Source organism: Somniosus microcephalus, unplaced genomic scaffold (assembly GCF_052327205.1).
Source record: "Somniosus microcephalus isolate GS21.2 unplaced genomic scaffold, FLI_Smic_1.0 unresolved_chr2, whole genome shotgun sequence".
Taxonomy (NCBI): domain Eukaryota; kingdom Metazoa; phylum Chordata; class Chondrichthyes; order Squaliformes; family Somniosidae; genus Somniosus; species Somniosus microcephalus.
Window position 1 is genome coordinate 11,209,069 of NW_028225180.1, and position 15,907 is coordinate 11,224,975.

Consider the following 15,907-nt stretch of genomic DNA (forward strand, 5'->3'; position numbering starts at 1 on the left):
TCGATCTGGGCGTAGTTACGCTCGGCAGAAGTTAACGAGCATGCCGCAAAAGCTATCGGCCTCTCTAAACCATCAAGGAATTTATGTGATAGTACCGCCCCAATGCCGTAGGGAGACGCATCACACGCCAGTCTGATCGGCAGTGCTGGGTTGTAGTGAGCCAATACTTCTCTTGAAGTGATTAAGTCCTTACTCTTCTGAAAGGCCCGCTTACAGTCATTGCTCCACTTCCATGCTACTCCCGTTCGTAGCAGGGCATTCAGTGGGTGCAGAATTGTGGACAAATTCGGTAAAAACTTATGGTAGTAATTCACCAATCCGAGGAATGACCTCAGTTGCGACACATTTTCAGGCGCTGGGGCCTTAACAACCGCTTCAATTTTGTCAGGGGACTTATGTAACCCCTCTTCATCAATCACGTGGCCACAATACGATATCTGTTTCTTAAAAAACTTGCACTTGGGGCGGTTGGCTCGTAGCCCATGTTCCCGTAGTCTAGTGAGCACCTGTTCTAGGTTGTTAAGGTGTTCACTGTCATCTTCACCTGTCACAAGGATGTCGTCGAAGTAACACTGAGTCCCCGGAATCCCTTGCAGGACTTGTTCCATCGCTCTTTGCCATATCGCCGGAACCGATGCTACTCCGAATACCAATCGATGATACTGGTAAAGACCTTTGTGAGTGTTTATCGTGAGATACTTCCTAGAGAATTCTTCAACCTCCATCTGCAAATATGCTTTTGCTAGGTCAATTTTCGTAAAACGCTTCCCTCCAGATAGTGAGGCGAAGATGTCTTCTATCCTTGGAAGAGCATATTGTACTGTGTGAAGGACTGGGTTCACCATCACCTTGAAGTCCCCACAGATGTGAACCTTCCTTGGCTCCTCAGACTTATTGCTTAAAGTTTTCTTCATGACAGGAATGATAGGTGTCACCCACTCGCTCCAGTCGACCTTAGACAACACGCCTGCCTTCTCCAGATTCTCCAGCTCTGCCTCAACGGCTGGGCGAATTGCATATGGTACCGGTCTTGCTTTGAAAAACTTGGGAATTGCATTCTCTTCTATTTTTATCGAGGCGGTTGCGCCTTTAAGAGTGCCCAGTTCTTGTTGAAATACCTCTTTGGCGTTAGCTAAGATTGTTGACAATCGTCTCGGAGTGACGTCTTCATCTTTTTTACCATCCACCATCATTGCATGAATGGAGTGCCAATCTAAGCTTATCTTCCTGATCCATTTAAGTCCCAATAACAGTGGTCCACCATTTGGCAGTATGTAGAGATACAATTTCCGTATTTTCTTGGCGTTGTATTCGACAGGCACCCTTATTTTTCCTCTGGGGTGTACTTTTTGCCCCGTATACGTCGTCAAGATGATGGATGTCTCTCTCAAGGATATGTGTGAGAATAGCCGCACGTAGTCTCGTCGATTCATGACGGTTAGCGCTGATCCTGTATCCAATTCCATTTTAACTTCGGACCCTGCTATCGTGAGGGTGACCCAAATGGTTCGGTGATCCTCTTTTGCGATTACATTGTGAAGTTTGAGACAGCTTAGTCTCTTGATCCCGGATTCACTATCGCTCATCTGGTCTTCGGAACCACTGTCCGTCATCTTTTGTACTTTCTTGTACGGTTCCTTCGTAGCCTTTTTGTTGTCGCTGGTCTTCTTCCCAGACCTGCAAACTCGTGCAATGTGTCCCATCTTTCCGCATTGCCTGCATATTTTGTCCTTGGACCAGCAGTCCTTCTGGTCATGGTTAGTTCTGCCGCAGCGATAACATTTTGCAAATCCCCGTGTCATTTCGTGGGTGCCGTTTTCCTGTGGCTTTTGTTGTGTTTCTGCAGCCCCCCTGGCTGCTGCTTCATACGATACTGCCACGCTGAAAGCCTTATCTAGCGTCAGCTCTTTCTCTGAGAGTAACTTCTTCTGTGTTCCTTCACTCAGGAGTCCACAGACAAATTTGTCCCGTAAGGTATCTGCCAGTCCTGCTCCGAACTGGCAGTGCTTTGATAGCTTGCGTAGTTCCGTAAGGTACTCAGCATTGCTCTCATCTTTATGCTGAGTTCTCCTGTGGAATTTAAATCTTTCTGCTATCAACAGCGGTGCAGGGTTTAGGTGTTCCTGTAGGGCAGCAACAATTTCGTTAAAACTCTTCGCCTTCGGTTTGGCTGGAGTAATCAGGTCCCGCAATAGGACGTACGTTCTAGCGCCCATTAAGTTTAGCAATACCGATGCCTTTTTCTCATCGGCTATTTTGTTTGCCTCGCAATATACCTCGACTCTTTCCACATACGTAGTCCAGTCCTCTATTGTATTATCAAAGGCAGTGATACAGCCAGACTTCGGCATCTTGAAAATCTAAAATGGTGCCTCCCGCGCTTTGCCTTCTTCCCCGATTTAACAAAATGCGCCTCCCGCGCTTTGCCTTCTTCCCCGCTGATTAAGATGGCGCCTCCCGCGCTTTGCCTTCTTCCCCACTGTTGCTAGCGCTGCTTTCCGTGGTTTCCATTGTAACCTGCAGCTCCTCGCGGTTTCCTGCGCGTTTACTATTTCTTTTTTTTATTATTTTCCCGTCGTGGAACAACCCTGTGGGACTCTTGCCTCCCTCTTCTCGGGTCTGTACGCAGCCCGGCTTTGTAGCACCGGCCGCGCCCTGTGTGCTCCACCCTCTCTCTCTCCTCTTCCCGACAATGCTGCTCGGCCCCGTTGCAAGCCACCCGCTCGAGTTCACGACCGCCGCAGCCCAGGAAGGATCAGTGTACTACCTGCCACCAGCCCGATTAGCTGAAGCACCGTCGACAGGAACCAGTCCCCGCTTTCGACAGCTTCTCCAGCAATCTTCAACTCCGCTAACACAGGGGCGGATGCCCATGGTCGACGCCCGTTTCTACTGCTTCTTTCTTCCTTCTGGCCTCGACCTCTGCTCACTTCATTCAGGAATGGATCCAGGAGGTGGTGCAGACTGTAGGTAAGTTCGTATCTGCTCGTCGCCAGTATTATGTCCGTGTATGATTGAGACACGGACAGCAGGAGTTGAACAAGACAAGTCTTTACTGAATGAAGTCAATCAGGAAACTGAAACTACAGAGGCTTACTAGCACCTTTTAGACAGGGGTGGTCACTGCCGGTACTGCAGTCTGAGACCAGTTATTCTCTTAAAGGTACATACACAAAAACCTCCTCTCTCTCACCACTTCCCTTCCTCCTACTCTCTCCCCTTTCCTCTCTCTTACCCCCTCTCGCTCTGTCCTTTCCTCTTGGGGAGAGTAGAAGGAGGAAAGGGAGAGGAGGATGGGGAGAGAAGAGGCGAAAGGGAGGGAGAGGGTGTCGGGGAGAGAGAAAAGGGGGAGGAGATAGAGAGACGGGAAGTGGCGAGGTGGAATGCGAGAGAGAGGGAAGCGGAGAGACAGCGTGAAAAGAGTAGAGAGGGAGAGAAGGGAAAGAAGAGGGAGGGAGAATGAGGGGAAGGGGAGAGAGAGGCGTATGGAGGAAGGGGGGAAGGGTAGGATGCCGAGAGCGGGAAGGCGAGATAGAGCGAGGGGAAGGGGAGAGAGAGGCAGATGGAGGAGGGGAAATGAGAGAGGTGAAACAGGAGAGGAAAAGAGGGAAGAGGGAGTGACAGAGCGAAGGGGAGAGTGGTAGAGACACAAAGAGGGAGAAATATAGAAAGAAGGAGGCAGAGAGACTGAGAGAGAGATAGAGTGTAACTGAGTTGCCTTGGGATGTTTTAGTACGTGAAAGCTGCTCTATTGTTGTTGAGAGGTGACTATTGAAGAGCCTGAGGCAGGTATCGGGGGATGAGACACAATTTGAGTGTTGAACTGCGCCCTGCCTCATTCTTCAAACGCACAGCACTAACTGGAATGAGAAGCAATCCTGTACAGGTGGCTCCATAGCTCAGGGGTTAGAGCACTGGTCTTGTAAAGCAGGGGTCGTGAGTTCAAATCTCACTGGTGCCTGTGCAAATTTGTTAATTCACAGCATGTTTACTTTTAAGTATGGAACAGCTTCGAGGCCAACACCAGAACAGGTTCACTCTTCCTTCCCATTCTCCACCCCTCCGTTCAATTCCCCAGTACTCCGCCTCTTTGCCTCTCTCTTCACATCCCCCTAGTTATTTTCCCCGCCTCTCTCTCTCTACGCTTTCCTTGTTCTCTTAGCACTTCTCTCTCCCCTTTCCTCTGTCTTTCCCCTTCTCACTCTGTCCTTTCCTCTTGGGGAGAGTAGACAGGAGGATGGGGAGAGAAGAGGCGAGAGGGTGTAGGGGAGAGATGGAAGAATAGAGGTGGAAAGGGAGAGAGAGGGAAGCGGAGAGACAGAATGAAGAAGGGGAGAGAGCGGGAAAGGAGAGAGTGCGAGAGAAGGGCGGATGTAGGAAGAGCACTGAGACTGAGGAAGGGCGAAGGGGAGCGAGAGAGAAATTGAGAGAGGGAGAGTAAAAGTAAGAGAGGGAAAGAGAGAGACAATGAGAGAGACACAGAGAAAAAGGAAGAGGTAGATAGAGAGTGACAGAAAGATAGTGAGAGAGTGGTAGAGACACAAAGAGGGAGAAATATAGAAAGAAGGAGGCTGAGAGAGAGATAGAGTGTAACTGAGTTTCCTTGGGACGTTTTAGTACGTGAAAGTTGCTCTATTTTAGTGGAGAGGTAGGGAAATGGTGTGAGGAAAATTGAGGGGACTGAAGGCTGATAAATCCCCAGGGCCTGATAATCTACATCCCAGGGTACTTAAGGAAGTGGCCCTAGAAATAGTAGATGCATTGCTGGTCATCTTCCAGAACTCGATCGACTCTGGAACAGTACCCATGGATTGGAGGGTAGCTAATGTTACCCCACTACTCAAAAAAGGTCGTAGAGAAAAAGCGGGGAATTATAGACTGGTAAGCCTGACATCAGTAGTGGGGAAAATGCTAGAATCTATTATAAAAGATGTAATAGCAGAGCACTTGGTAAGCAGTGACAGGATCGGACAAAGTCAACATGGATTTACAAAAGGTAAATCATGCTTGACTAATCTACTGGAATTTTTTGAGGATGTAACTGGTAAAATAGATAAGGGGGAAGCAGTGGATGTGGTGTATGATACGCTTATCAATTACTTCATAAAAGGTGATGAGTCGAAGAAGAGATGATGAGTCGAAAGAAGAGATGAATAAGGCTTTTATTAGCTAAGAAGAGACCATGCTTCTTCGTGAGTGACTGAACAAGTCTGAACAAAACCCACACAGTGGTGGGTGGAGTCAGCTGAGGCATGCCTCCATACACAGCGCCACCCAGAGGTGGCAATATACAATACAGTGGTTTACCACATTCACCCCTTGTTTAATGTGAAGTCCGGCGGGGTGAAGGGTACTACAAGTTAAGTCTATCAGGAGGCCTTGTCTGACGTCCTGATCGTCGTGGTGGCGGCGGTGGTGTTGCAGCATCCGACGTCGGGTCTGGTGTCTGGGTGGTTGGCGAAGATTCCTGGGGCTTTGGCATGCCGTCTGCAGGGGTTGGGTTGGGAGGGGTGGTGGGGGATAACAGTGGTAAGGGGGATAACGGTGGTAAGGGGGATAACGGTGGTAATTCAGGGGTACCCGAGGGTGCGAGATCTCGTATGGAGACCGTGTCCTCCCGCCCGTCTGGGTATGTCACCCAGGCATACTGGAGGTTGGCGTGTAGGAGGTGCACCCGCTCGACCAGGGGGTCCGTTTTATGCGTCCTCACGTGCCTCCGCAGTAGGACGGGCCCAGGAGAAGTCAACCATGCCTGTAGCGAGGTTCCCGATGTAGACTTCCGGGGGAAAACGAACATTTTCTCATGAGGGGTCGCATTAGTGGCAGTACAAAGCAGTGACCGAATGGAGTGAAGCGCTGCAGGGAGGACCTCCTGCCAGCGGGAGGTCGGAAGGCCCTTAGATTTTAGTGCTAAGAGGACTGCCTTCCAAACCGTCGCGTTCTCCCTTTCCACCTGGCCGTTCCCCCGGGGGTTGTAACTGGTGGTCCTGCTCGTGGCGATACCTCTTGTTAGCAGGTACTGCCGAAGTTCGTCGCTCATGAACGATGAGCCCCTGTCGCTATGTATATAGCTGGGGAACCCGAACAGAGCGAAGATGTCATTCAGACACTTGATGACCGTGGTACTGGTCATGTCTGGGCAAGGGATGGCAAAGGGGAAACGGGAGTACTCATCAACTATGTTGAGGAAGTACACATTGCGGTCAGCGGAGGGGAGGGGCCCTTTAAAATCGACGCTCAGGCGTTCGAAGGGGCGGGTGGCCTTGATCAGGCTTGCTCTGTCCGGCCTATAGAAGTGCGGTTTGCACTCGGCGCAGATTTGGCAGCTCTTGGTCATGGTCCTGACCTCCTCGATGGAGTAGGGCAGGTTACGGGATTTGATAAAATGGTAAAACCTGGTGACCCCCGGGTGGCAGAGGTCATTGTGGAGGGACTGCAGCCTATCACTCTGCGCGTTGGCGCATGTACCACGTGATAGGGCATCTGGGGGCTCATTGAGTTTCCCTGGCCGATACAAGATATCATAATTGTAGGTGGAGAGTTCGATTCTCCACCTCAAGATCTTGTCGTTCTTGATTTTACCCCTCTGCTTATTATTAAACATAAAAGCTACTGAACGCTGGTCAGTGAGCAGGGTAAATCGTTTCCCGGCCAGGTAATGCCTCCAGTGACGCACCGCTTCTACAATAGCCTGGGCCTCCTTTTCGACGGAGGAGTGTCTCGTCTCGGGGCCCTGGAGGGTCCTTGAGAAAAAGGCCACGGGTCTGCCCGCCTGGTTAAGGGTCGCGGCTAGGGCGAAGTCGGAGGCATCGCTCTCCACTTGGAAGGGGATGGACTCATCCACCGCGTGCATTGCGGCCTTCGCGATATCGTTCTTGATAAGAGTGAAGGCTGCACACGCCTCTGGTGTCAGGGGGAAGGAGGTGGCTTTGATGAGGGGCCTGGCTTTGTCTGCATAGAGGGGCACCCACTGGGCGTAGTAGGAGAAAAACCCCAGGCATCTCTTCAGTGCTTTTTGGCAGTGGGGAAGGGGTAGCTCCATTAGGGGGCGCATTCTGTCGGGGTCGGGCCCGATGACTCCGTTCTCCACCATGCAGCCGAGGATGGCCAGGCGCTTGGTGTGAAACATACATTTTTCCTTATTGTACGTTAGGTTCAGCCGTTGGGCCGTACGGAGGAAATTTGCTAGATTAACGTCGTGGTCCTGCTGGTCGTGGCCACAGATGGTGACGTTATCCAAATAGGGGAAGGTTGCCCGCAGCGCGTTCTGGTCAACCATTCGGTCCATCTCCCTTTGGAAGACCGAAACCCCGTTGGTGACGCCGAAGGGGACCCTAAGGAAGTGGTAGAGGCGGCCGTTTGCCTCGAAGGCAGTATACTGGCGGTCCTCATGGCGGATGGGCAGCTGGTGGTACGCTGACTTAAGGTCGATGGTGGAGAATACTTTGTATTGCGCAATCTGATTGACCATATCAGATATGCGAGGGAGGGGGTATGCGTCCAGCTGGGTGTACCGGTTTATGGTTTGGCTGTAGTCGATTACCATGCGGCGTTTTGCAGTGGTTTTAACGACTACAACCTGGGCTCGCCAGGGGCTAGTGCTACCTTCGATAATGCCCTCCTTCAAGAGCCGCTCCACCTCAGAGCTGATAAAAGCTCTGTCCCCGGCACTGTACCGCCTGCTTTTGGTAGCGATGGGTTTACAGTCGCGGGTGAGGTTAGCGAACAGGGGAGGGGGGGGGACTTTTAATGTGGAAAGGCTGCAGGTGGTTTGCAGCGGGCGATTTAAAAGTTGTTGGTTGCAGACTGTGAGTGGGGGGAGGGGTCCACCGTATGCTAGTGTGACACTCTTAAGGTGGCACTGAAAATCCAACCCTAGCAGGACGGCAGCGCAAAGACGGGGCAGGATTAGCAGTTTAAATTTTTGATATTCAGTGCCCCCTACTGACAGGGTCACCACACAGTAGCCGCTGATGTCCATTGACTGGGACTTGGACGCCATAGAAATGCGATGGTGCGTTGGCAGAATCGTGAGGGAGTGGCTACGTACCGTGTCGGGGTGGACGAAACTCTCTGTGCTCCCGCTGTCGATCAGGCAACTGGTGGCGCGGCCGTTTACCGCGATATCCATCATGGAGCTGGATAGATGGTGAGGGTGGCCTTGATCCAGCGTCACGGAGGCCAGTATGTGGCTTAGTGAGTCACTATAGTCATCCGCCGAGACGGTGGTCGGTTCCGGTGACGAAATGGCGGTTGAGTGCGTTGGATACGATGGCGGCGGATGCCATGCGGCCGGGGGTACACAAAATGGCGGATAAGATGGCTGCTCCCACGGCCCGCACGCTGCGCTGCTGGCTGGCTTCCCCTTGCAGGCGTTAGCGTAATGGCCTTTCTTCCCGCAGCCCGAGCAGGTAGCTGTCTTAGCTGGGCAGTGCGCTCTGGGATGTTTTAACTGGCCACAGAAATAGCATTTTTGGGCCTGGTTACTGGGCATCGAAGCAGTTCTTACCGGAGGCTGCTGTCTCGGTTGGTGCCGGGGGCGGCGGTCCCGTGTCCCACGGTTTCGATTGCCATGTCTCGGCGCCGTTACGGGGGTATGCCTCGAGGTTTCGGTGGGCCTCCTCTAACGAGAGCGCAAGGGCAATGGCCGTCTTCAGGTCGGGTTCCTTGCTTTCTAGCAGTCTCTGCCGGGTGTGGTCTGACTGGAGGCCCCTGACGAAGGCATCACAGGCGAGTCCCTGCGCGTGCTCCACAGCCGTTACCGCTTTACAATCGCAGTCTCTGCAGAGTGCCAGTAGCGCCCGTGCAAATGCCCCTACCGATTCTCCCGGTTGCTGCCTGCGGGATCCCAAGAGGTGTCGGGCGTAAATTGTGTTCACTGGGCGCGTATATTGCCCTTTTAGTAGCTCGAGGGCCGCCACGTACGTATTAGAGTCCCGGATTAGCATATATACTTGATGGCTCACCTGGGCGGTCAAAATTTTCAGTTTGTGATCCTCCTCTGTAACCTGTGAGATTGCGAGGAAGGATTCAAAGCAGCTCAGCCAGTGTTCAAACTTGGCTGATGCACCCACATCTTGAGGGTCGAGGTCCAGGCGTGGTGGTCTGAGGGCTCTCAGCAATGTCTGCTGTATCCGTTGCTGTTGTTGCTCCTCAGGTGTCGCCATTTAACTTTTAGCTAATAAAATTGATACGCTTATCAATTACTTCATAAAAGGTGATGAGTCGAAGAAGAGATGATGAGTCGAAAGAAGAGATGAATAAGGCTTTTATTAGCTAAGAAGAGACCATGCTTCTTCGTGAGTGACTGAACAAGTCTGAACGAAACCCACACAGTGGTGGGTGGAGTCAGCTGAGGCATGCCTCCATACACAGCGCCACCCAGAGGTGGCAATATACAATACAGTGGTTTACCACAGTGTATTTGGACTTTCAGAAGGCTTTCGATAAGGTCCCACACAAGAGATTAGCGTGCAAAATTAAGGCACATGGGATTGGGGGCACGGTATTGACTTGATAGAGAACAGGTTGGCGGACAGAAAGCAAAGAGTTGGAATAAACGGGTCGTTTTCCGAGTGGCAGGCAGTGACTAGTGGGGTACCGCAAGGATCGGTCCTAGGACCCCAGCTGTTCACAATATATATTAATGATCTGGATGAGGGAATTGGATGTAATATCTCCAAATTTGCAGACGACACATAGCTGGGTGGGAGGGTAAGCTGTGAGGAGGATGTCGAGAAACTCCAGTACGATTTGGACAGATTGGGTGATTGGGCAGAAACATGGCAAATGCACTATAATGTGGATAAATGTGAGATTATCCACTTTGGTGGCAAAAACAGGAAGGCAGATTATTATTTGAATGGCAATAGATTGGGAGAAGGGGAAGTGCAAAGAGACATGGGTGTTCTTGTGCACCAGTCGCTGAAGGTAAGCATGCAGGTGCAGCAGGCAGTTAAGAAGGCAAATGGTATGTTGGCCTTCGTAGCAAGAGGGTTCGCATACAGGAACAAGGATTTCTTGCTACAGCTGTACAGGGCCTTGGTGAGACCGCACCTTGAGTATTGTGTGCAGTTTTGGTCGCCTTACCTGAGGAAGGACGTTCTTGCCATGGAAGGAGTACAGCGAAGATTCACCAGGCTGATACCTGGGATGGCAGGAATGATGTATGAGGAGAGATTGTGTCAATTGGGCTTATACTCACTGGAGTTTAGAAGATTGAGAGGGGATCTCATCGAAACCTATAAAATTCTGTCAGGCCTGGACAGACTAGATGCAGGAAGGATGTTTATGATGGCCGGGGAGTCCAGAACCAGGGGTCACAGTCTGAAGAAAAGGGGTAAGCCATTTAGGACTGAAATGAGGAGGAATTTCTTCACCCAGGGAGTGGTGAACCTATGGAATTCTCTGCCACAGAGGGCGGTGGAGGCCACTTCATTAAATATATTCAAAAAGGAGTTCGATATATTTCTTAAGGCTAAAGGGATCAAGGGATATGGGGAGAAGGCAGGGACAGGGTACTGAATTTGAATGATCAACCATGATCTCATTGAATGGCGGAGCAGGCTCGAAGGGCCGAATGGCCTACTCCTGCTCCTGCTCCTATCTTCTATGTAGGTGACTATTGAAGAGCCTGAGGCAGGTATCGGGGGATGAGACACAATCTGAGTGGTGAACTGCGCCCTGCCTCATTCTTCAAACGCACAGCACTAACTGGAATGAGAAGTAATGCAGTGCAGGTGGCTCCATAGCTCAGGGGTTAGAGCACTGGTCTTGTTAAACCAGGGGTCGTAAGTTCAAATCTCACTGGGGCTTGTGCAAATTTGTTAATTCACAGCATTTTCACTTTTAAATATGAAACAGCTCCGAGACCAACACCAGAACAAGCTCTCTCTTCCTTCCCAATATCCACCTCTCCCTATTCATCTGTTCAATTCCCCCTCTCTCCACACATCCCCCCAACTATCTTCCCCGCCTCTCTCTCATCATCCCCACCAACACTTCAGCTCCTCTCTCTACTCTTTCCCCGCTCTCTCACCACTTCCCTTCCTCCTGCTCTCTCGCTTTCCCCCTCTCACTCTCTCCTTTCCTCTTGGGGAGAGGAGAAGAAGGATGGGGAGATAAGAGGTGAGAGGGTGCAGGGGAGAGAGAAAAGGGAAGGAGATAGAGAGTCGGGAAGTGGAGAGACGGAATGCGAGAGAGAGGGAAGTGGAGAGACAGCGTGAAAAGAGGAGAGAGGAAGAGAAAGAAGTGGGAGAGAGAACGAGGGGAAGGGGGATGCCGAGAGCGGGAAGGCGAGATAGAGCGAGGAGGAGGGGGAAATGAGAGAGGGGAAACAGGAGAGACAACGTTGGAAGGGAGGGAAGAGGGAGTGACAGAGTTAGAAGGGGGGGGAGAGATGGAAGGGAAGGAGAGAGCGGGAAAGTAGAGAGGATGGGAGAAGGGCGGATGGAGGAAGAGCGAAGGGGAGCGAGAGAGGGATTGGTAAAAGGGAGAGAGACACAGAGAAAGAGGTAGAAAGGGAGTGACAGAGAATGACAGTGTAGCGGTACCACCGAGTGTTCTTTACTTATCTACTAGCTGGAGTGCCCGGCAGTGCCGAGGGTTTTTTGAGGGCATGTTGTTGTTGGAAGAGAGAGAGAGAGACTGGGGGGAGAAGAGAGAGACGGGGGGGTGAGAGAGAGAGACTGGTGGATTTAGTTCAGGATTAGCCTGGAGAGAGAGGGGGGGGGGAAGGAGCGCCTCAGGCCTGGCCTGATCAACCTTGCGAAGGCAGGAAGAAGGCGAGCTCTAAGAAGGCGAGCTCTCCCTCCCTGTCCCACCCCCCTCAATCTTTCCCTCCCTCTCTCTCTCCCAGCCCCGGTCTCTCCCTGCTTTATTCTCTCTCCCGCCCTCCCTCTCCTCACCTCTCCCTCCCTCCCCTCCCCCTGTCTCTCCCTCCTTTCCGGTACCAGAACGGAGTCAGGCCGACATCGGGAGGCCGGGTGGCCATCGCTCCGAAGCGAGCCCGGGGTTCCTCATCATTAACGCGGCGGGCCTTTGGACCCGGTTGGCCGGGCGGCAGATGAACGCCTTTCGCTGCGTTGGGGGGCAGAGAGAGACGCCGCCGCACACCTGCTCACTTCCCCTCTTCCCCCCGGGCGTTCGGGCTGCGTGGGGAAGAAAGAGTGAGATGCCCGCCGCTCACCTGCTCGCTTCCCTCTTCCCCCGGGCTTTCGGGCTGCATGGGGAAGAGAGAGAGAGAGACTGGGGGGTGAGAGTGAGACGCCACCGGTTGCCGGGGTAACCCTCCTCCCTCCCCGCCCCCCTCCTGAGTGGCTACAGGCTGTGAGAGAGGCCCGGGCCCGGTTGCAGGGGAAAACCTTTCCCCACCTCAACTCGCTCCCAAAATCCCCTCCACACACACACAAAGTGGGAAAAATAAATCAAGAGTTAGGAATCAAGATGGCCACCACTCGCCTCAGCTCAGAAGGATTAGGCCCGCCCACACATGCAATGAAATGCCTCCCATGATGCACCGATTAGTCAACCATCAGGTTAATTCCCTGTATGATTGGTCAACCATCACGTCACTCAACGCTAATGAGCGGAATGTTGCCATTTTTTGAAACATTTTTGTATATTGTCAGAACAATTTTTGTCTGACCAAAAAGTAAATATGCCTATTAGAGTCCCCTAATGATAAGCTTTCTTTTTGATATAACATATGTGTAGGTACGCTCTATAACTTTTGATTATATAGCCGGACAGACAGACAGACAGAAAGACAAACAGACAGAAAGACAAAACAGACAGACAGAAAGACAGAAAGACAGACGGACCAACCATTTTTATACATAGGCTAGCTGGAGTGCCCGGTGGTGCCGAGGGTTTATGAGGGCATGTTGTTGTTGGAAGAGAGAGAGAGACTGGGGGGAGAAGAGAGAGACTGGGGGGGGGGGGGAAGAGCGACTGGGGGGGAAGAGAGAGAGAGAGAGACTGGGGGGAAGAGAGAGAAAGAGAGAGAGACTGGGGGGAAGAGAAAAAGAGAGAGAGAGACTGGGGGGAATAGAGGGAGTGAGAGACTGGGGGGGGTAGAGAGAGAGAGAGACACAGGGGGAGAAGAGAGAGACGGGGAGAAGAGAGAGACGTGGGGGAAGAGAGAGACGGGGGAAGAGAGAGAGAGAGACTGCTGTATTCAGTTCGGGATTAGCCTGGAGAGAGAGGGGGGGGAAGGAGGGGCCTCAGGCCTGGCTCGATGGACCCCTGTGAAGAAAGGAAGAAGGCGAGCTCTCTCCCTCCCTGGTCCCAACCCCTCACTCTTTCCCTCCCTCACCCTCTCTCTACCTGCCACTGTCTCTCCCTGCTTTACTCTCTCTCACTCCCTCCCCTTCTCCTCTCCCTCCCTGCCCCTCTCCTCACCCCTCTCCCTCCCTCCCCTCTCCCTCTCCCTCCCTCCCTCCCCCCCCCTGTCTCTCCCTCCTTTCCAGTACCAGAACGGAGTCAGTCCGACATCGGGAGGGCCGGGTGCCCATCGCTCCGAAGCGAGCCCGGGGTTCCTCATCGTTAACGCGGCGGGCCTTTGGACCCGGTTGGCCGGGCAGCAGAGAAATGCCTTTCCCTGTGGTGGGGGGGGAGAGAGAGACGCTTCCGCTCACCTGCTTGCTTGCCTCTTCCCCCGGGCTTTCGGGCTGCGTGGGGAAGAGAGGGTGAGACACCGCCGCTCACCTGCTCGCTTCCCTCTTCCCCCGGGCTTTCGGGCTGCGTGGGGAAGAGAGAGAGAGAGACTGGGGGGGAGAGTGAGACGCCGCCGCTCACCCGTTTGCTTCCCTCTTCCCCCGGGCTTTCGGGCTGCGCGGGGAAGAGAGAGAGAGAGACTGGGTGGGAGAGAGATACACTGCCGGTTGCAAGGGTAACCCTCCACCCCTGCCCTCCTGAGCAGCTACAGGCTCTGAGAGAGGCCCAGGCCCGGGCCCGGTTGCCAGGAAATCCTTCCCCACCTCAACTCGCTCCCAAAAATCCCCTCCACACACACACAAAGTGGGAAAAATAAATCAAGAGTTAGGAATCAAGATGGCCGCCACTCACCTCAGCTCAGAAAGATTTGGCCAGCCCACACACACAATGAAACACCCCGCGTGACGCACCGATTGGTCAACCATCAAGTTAATCCCCTGTACGATTGGTCAACCATCACGTCACTCAATGCTAATGAGCGGAATGTTGCCGTTTTTTTGAAACTTTTTTGTATACTGTCTGAACAATTTTTGTCTGACCAAAAAAGTAAATACACCTATTAGAGTCCCCTAATGATAAGCTTTCTTTTGATATAACATGTGTGTAGGTATGCTCTATAACTTTTGACTGTATAGCCGGACAGACAAACAGACAGACAGAAAGACAGAAAGACAGACGGACCAACCATTTTTATAATATATAGAGATAGATAGCTGGAGTGCCCGGCGGTGCTGAGGGGTTTTTTGAGGGCATGTTGTTGTTGGAATAGAGAGAGAGAGAGAGACTGGGGGGAGAAGAGATAGACTGGGGGTGAGAAGAGAGAGATTGGTGTGAGAAGAGAGAGATTGGGGGGGGGAAGAGAGAGACTGGGGGAAGAGAGAGAGAGAGCCTGCTGGATTTAGTTTGAGATTAGCCTGGAGAGAAAGGGGGGGAAGGAACGCGTCAGGCGTGGGCCCGATCGACCCCTGCGAAGGAAGGAAGGAAGGAAGAGGGCGAGCTCTCCCTCCCTGTCCCACCCCCTCACTCTTTGCCTCCCTCCCCTGTCCCTCCCTGCCCCTCTCCTCACTCTCCCTCCCCCTCTCCTCTCCCTCCCTCCCCCTCTCCTCTCCCTCCCTCCCCCTCACCTCCCCCTCCCTCCCCCTCCTCTCCTCCCTCCCCCTCTCCTGTCACTCCCTCCCCCTCTCCTCTCCCTCCCTCCCCCTCTCCTCTCCCTCCCCCCCTCCTCTCCTCCCCCTCTCCTCTCCCTCCCTCCCCCCTCATAACCCTCCCTCCCCCTCTCCTCTCCCTCCCTCCCCCTCTCCTCTCCCTCCCCCTCTCGTCTCCCTCCCCTCTCCTCTCCCTCCTCCTCCCTCCCTCTCCCCTCCCCCTCCTCTCCCTCCCTCCCCCTCTCCACTCTCTCCCTCCCCTCTCCTCCTCCCTCCCCCCTCTCCTCTCCCTCCCTCCCCATCTCCTCTCCTCCCTCCCCCCCTCCCCTCTCCTCTCCCTCTCTCCCCCCTCCCCTCTCCTCTCCCTCCCTACCCCCTCTCCTCTCCCTCCCTCCCCCTCCCTCCCCTCTCCCTCCCTCCCCCCTTTCCTCACCCTCCCCGCCCCCCCCTCCACTCCCTCCCCCTTGTCTCCCTCCCCCTCTCCTCCCTCCCCCCTCCTCTCCCTCCCCCCCTCCTCCCCTCCCTCCCCCCTCCCCTCTCCCTCCCTCCCCTTCCTCTCCCTCCCCCCTCCTCTCCCTCCCTCCCCCTCTCCTCTCCCTCCCTCCCCCCCTCTCCCTCCCTCCCCCTCTCCTCTCCCCCCCTCCCCCCCTCTCCTCTCCCTCCCTCCCCTCTCCTCTCCCTCCCTCCCCCCTCTCCTCTCCCTCCCTCCCACCCCTCTCCTCTTCCTCCCTCCCCCTCTGCTCTCCCTCCCTCCCCCCCTCCTCTCCCTCCCTCCCCCCCTCTCCTCTCCCTCCCCCCCTCTCCTCTCCCTCCCTCCCCCCCCCTCTGCTCTCCCTCCCTCCCTCCACCTCCGCGGATCAGCGCCTCAGGGCCGGCCGGTGCGCTGCCTAGTGCGTGAGGCCCGGCCGGACTCACCTTAGCTCAGGTCACGCTCCGGGCCGATGTTGACGCGTGCGCTGACTCCCGCCCTGCCAGCCTTTCCTAAGATGGCGGCAATGGCTACACTCGACTCAGTCGCGCGCCGTTACCAATGGCGGCGATCGTTT

The 15,907-nt window shown here is 53.8% G+C and overlaps 2 protein-coding genes and 1 non-coding gene across 3 annotated transcripts in view; 1 reads left to right on the forward strand and 2 right to left on the reverse strand.

Annotated features, from left to right (window-relative positions):
- The window catches only part of LOC147092098 (AMP deaminase 3-like), a 997,179-nt gene that overhangs the window by 634,866 nt on the left and 346,406 nt on the right, over positions 1 to 15,907 (reverse strand). The window lies entirely within an intron of this gene.
- trnat-ugu (transfer RNA threonine (anticodon UGU)) lies at positions 3,889 to 3,961 on the forward strand. The gene has a single exon. It is a non-coding gene; the product is annotated as a tRNA-Thr (tRNA).
- The window catches only part of LOC147092111 (solute carrier family 15 member 4-like), a 166,540-nt gene continuing 165,258 nt past the window's right edge, over positions 14,626 to 15,907 (reverse strand). Inside the window, exon 8 of the mRNA XM_085976382.1 lies at positions 14,626 to 14,630. Coding sequence (XP_085832508.1) covers positions 14,626 to 14,630 — 5 coding nt within the window. The remainder of the gene's footprint in view (positions 14,631 to 15,907) is intronic.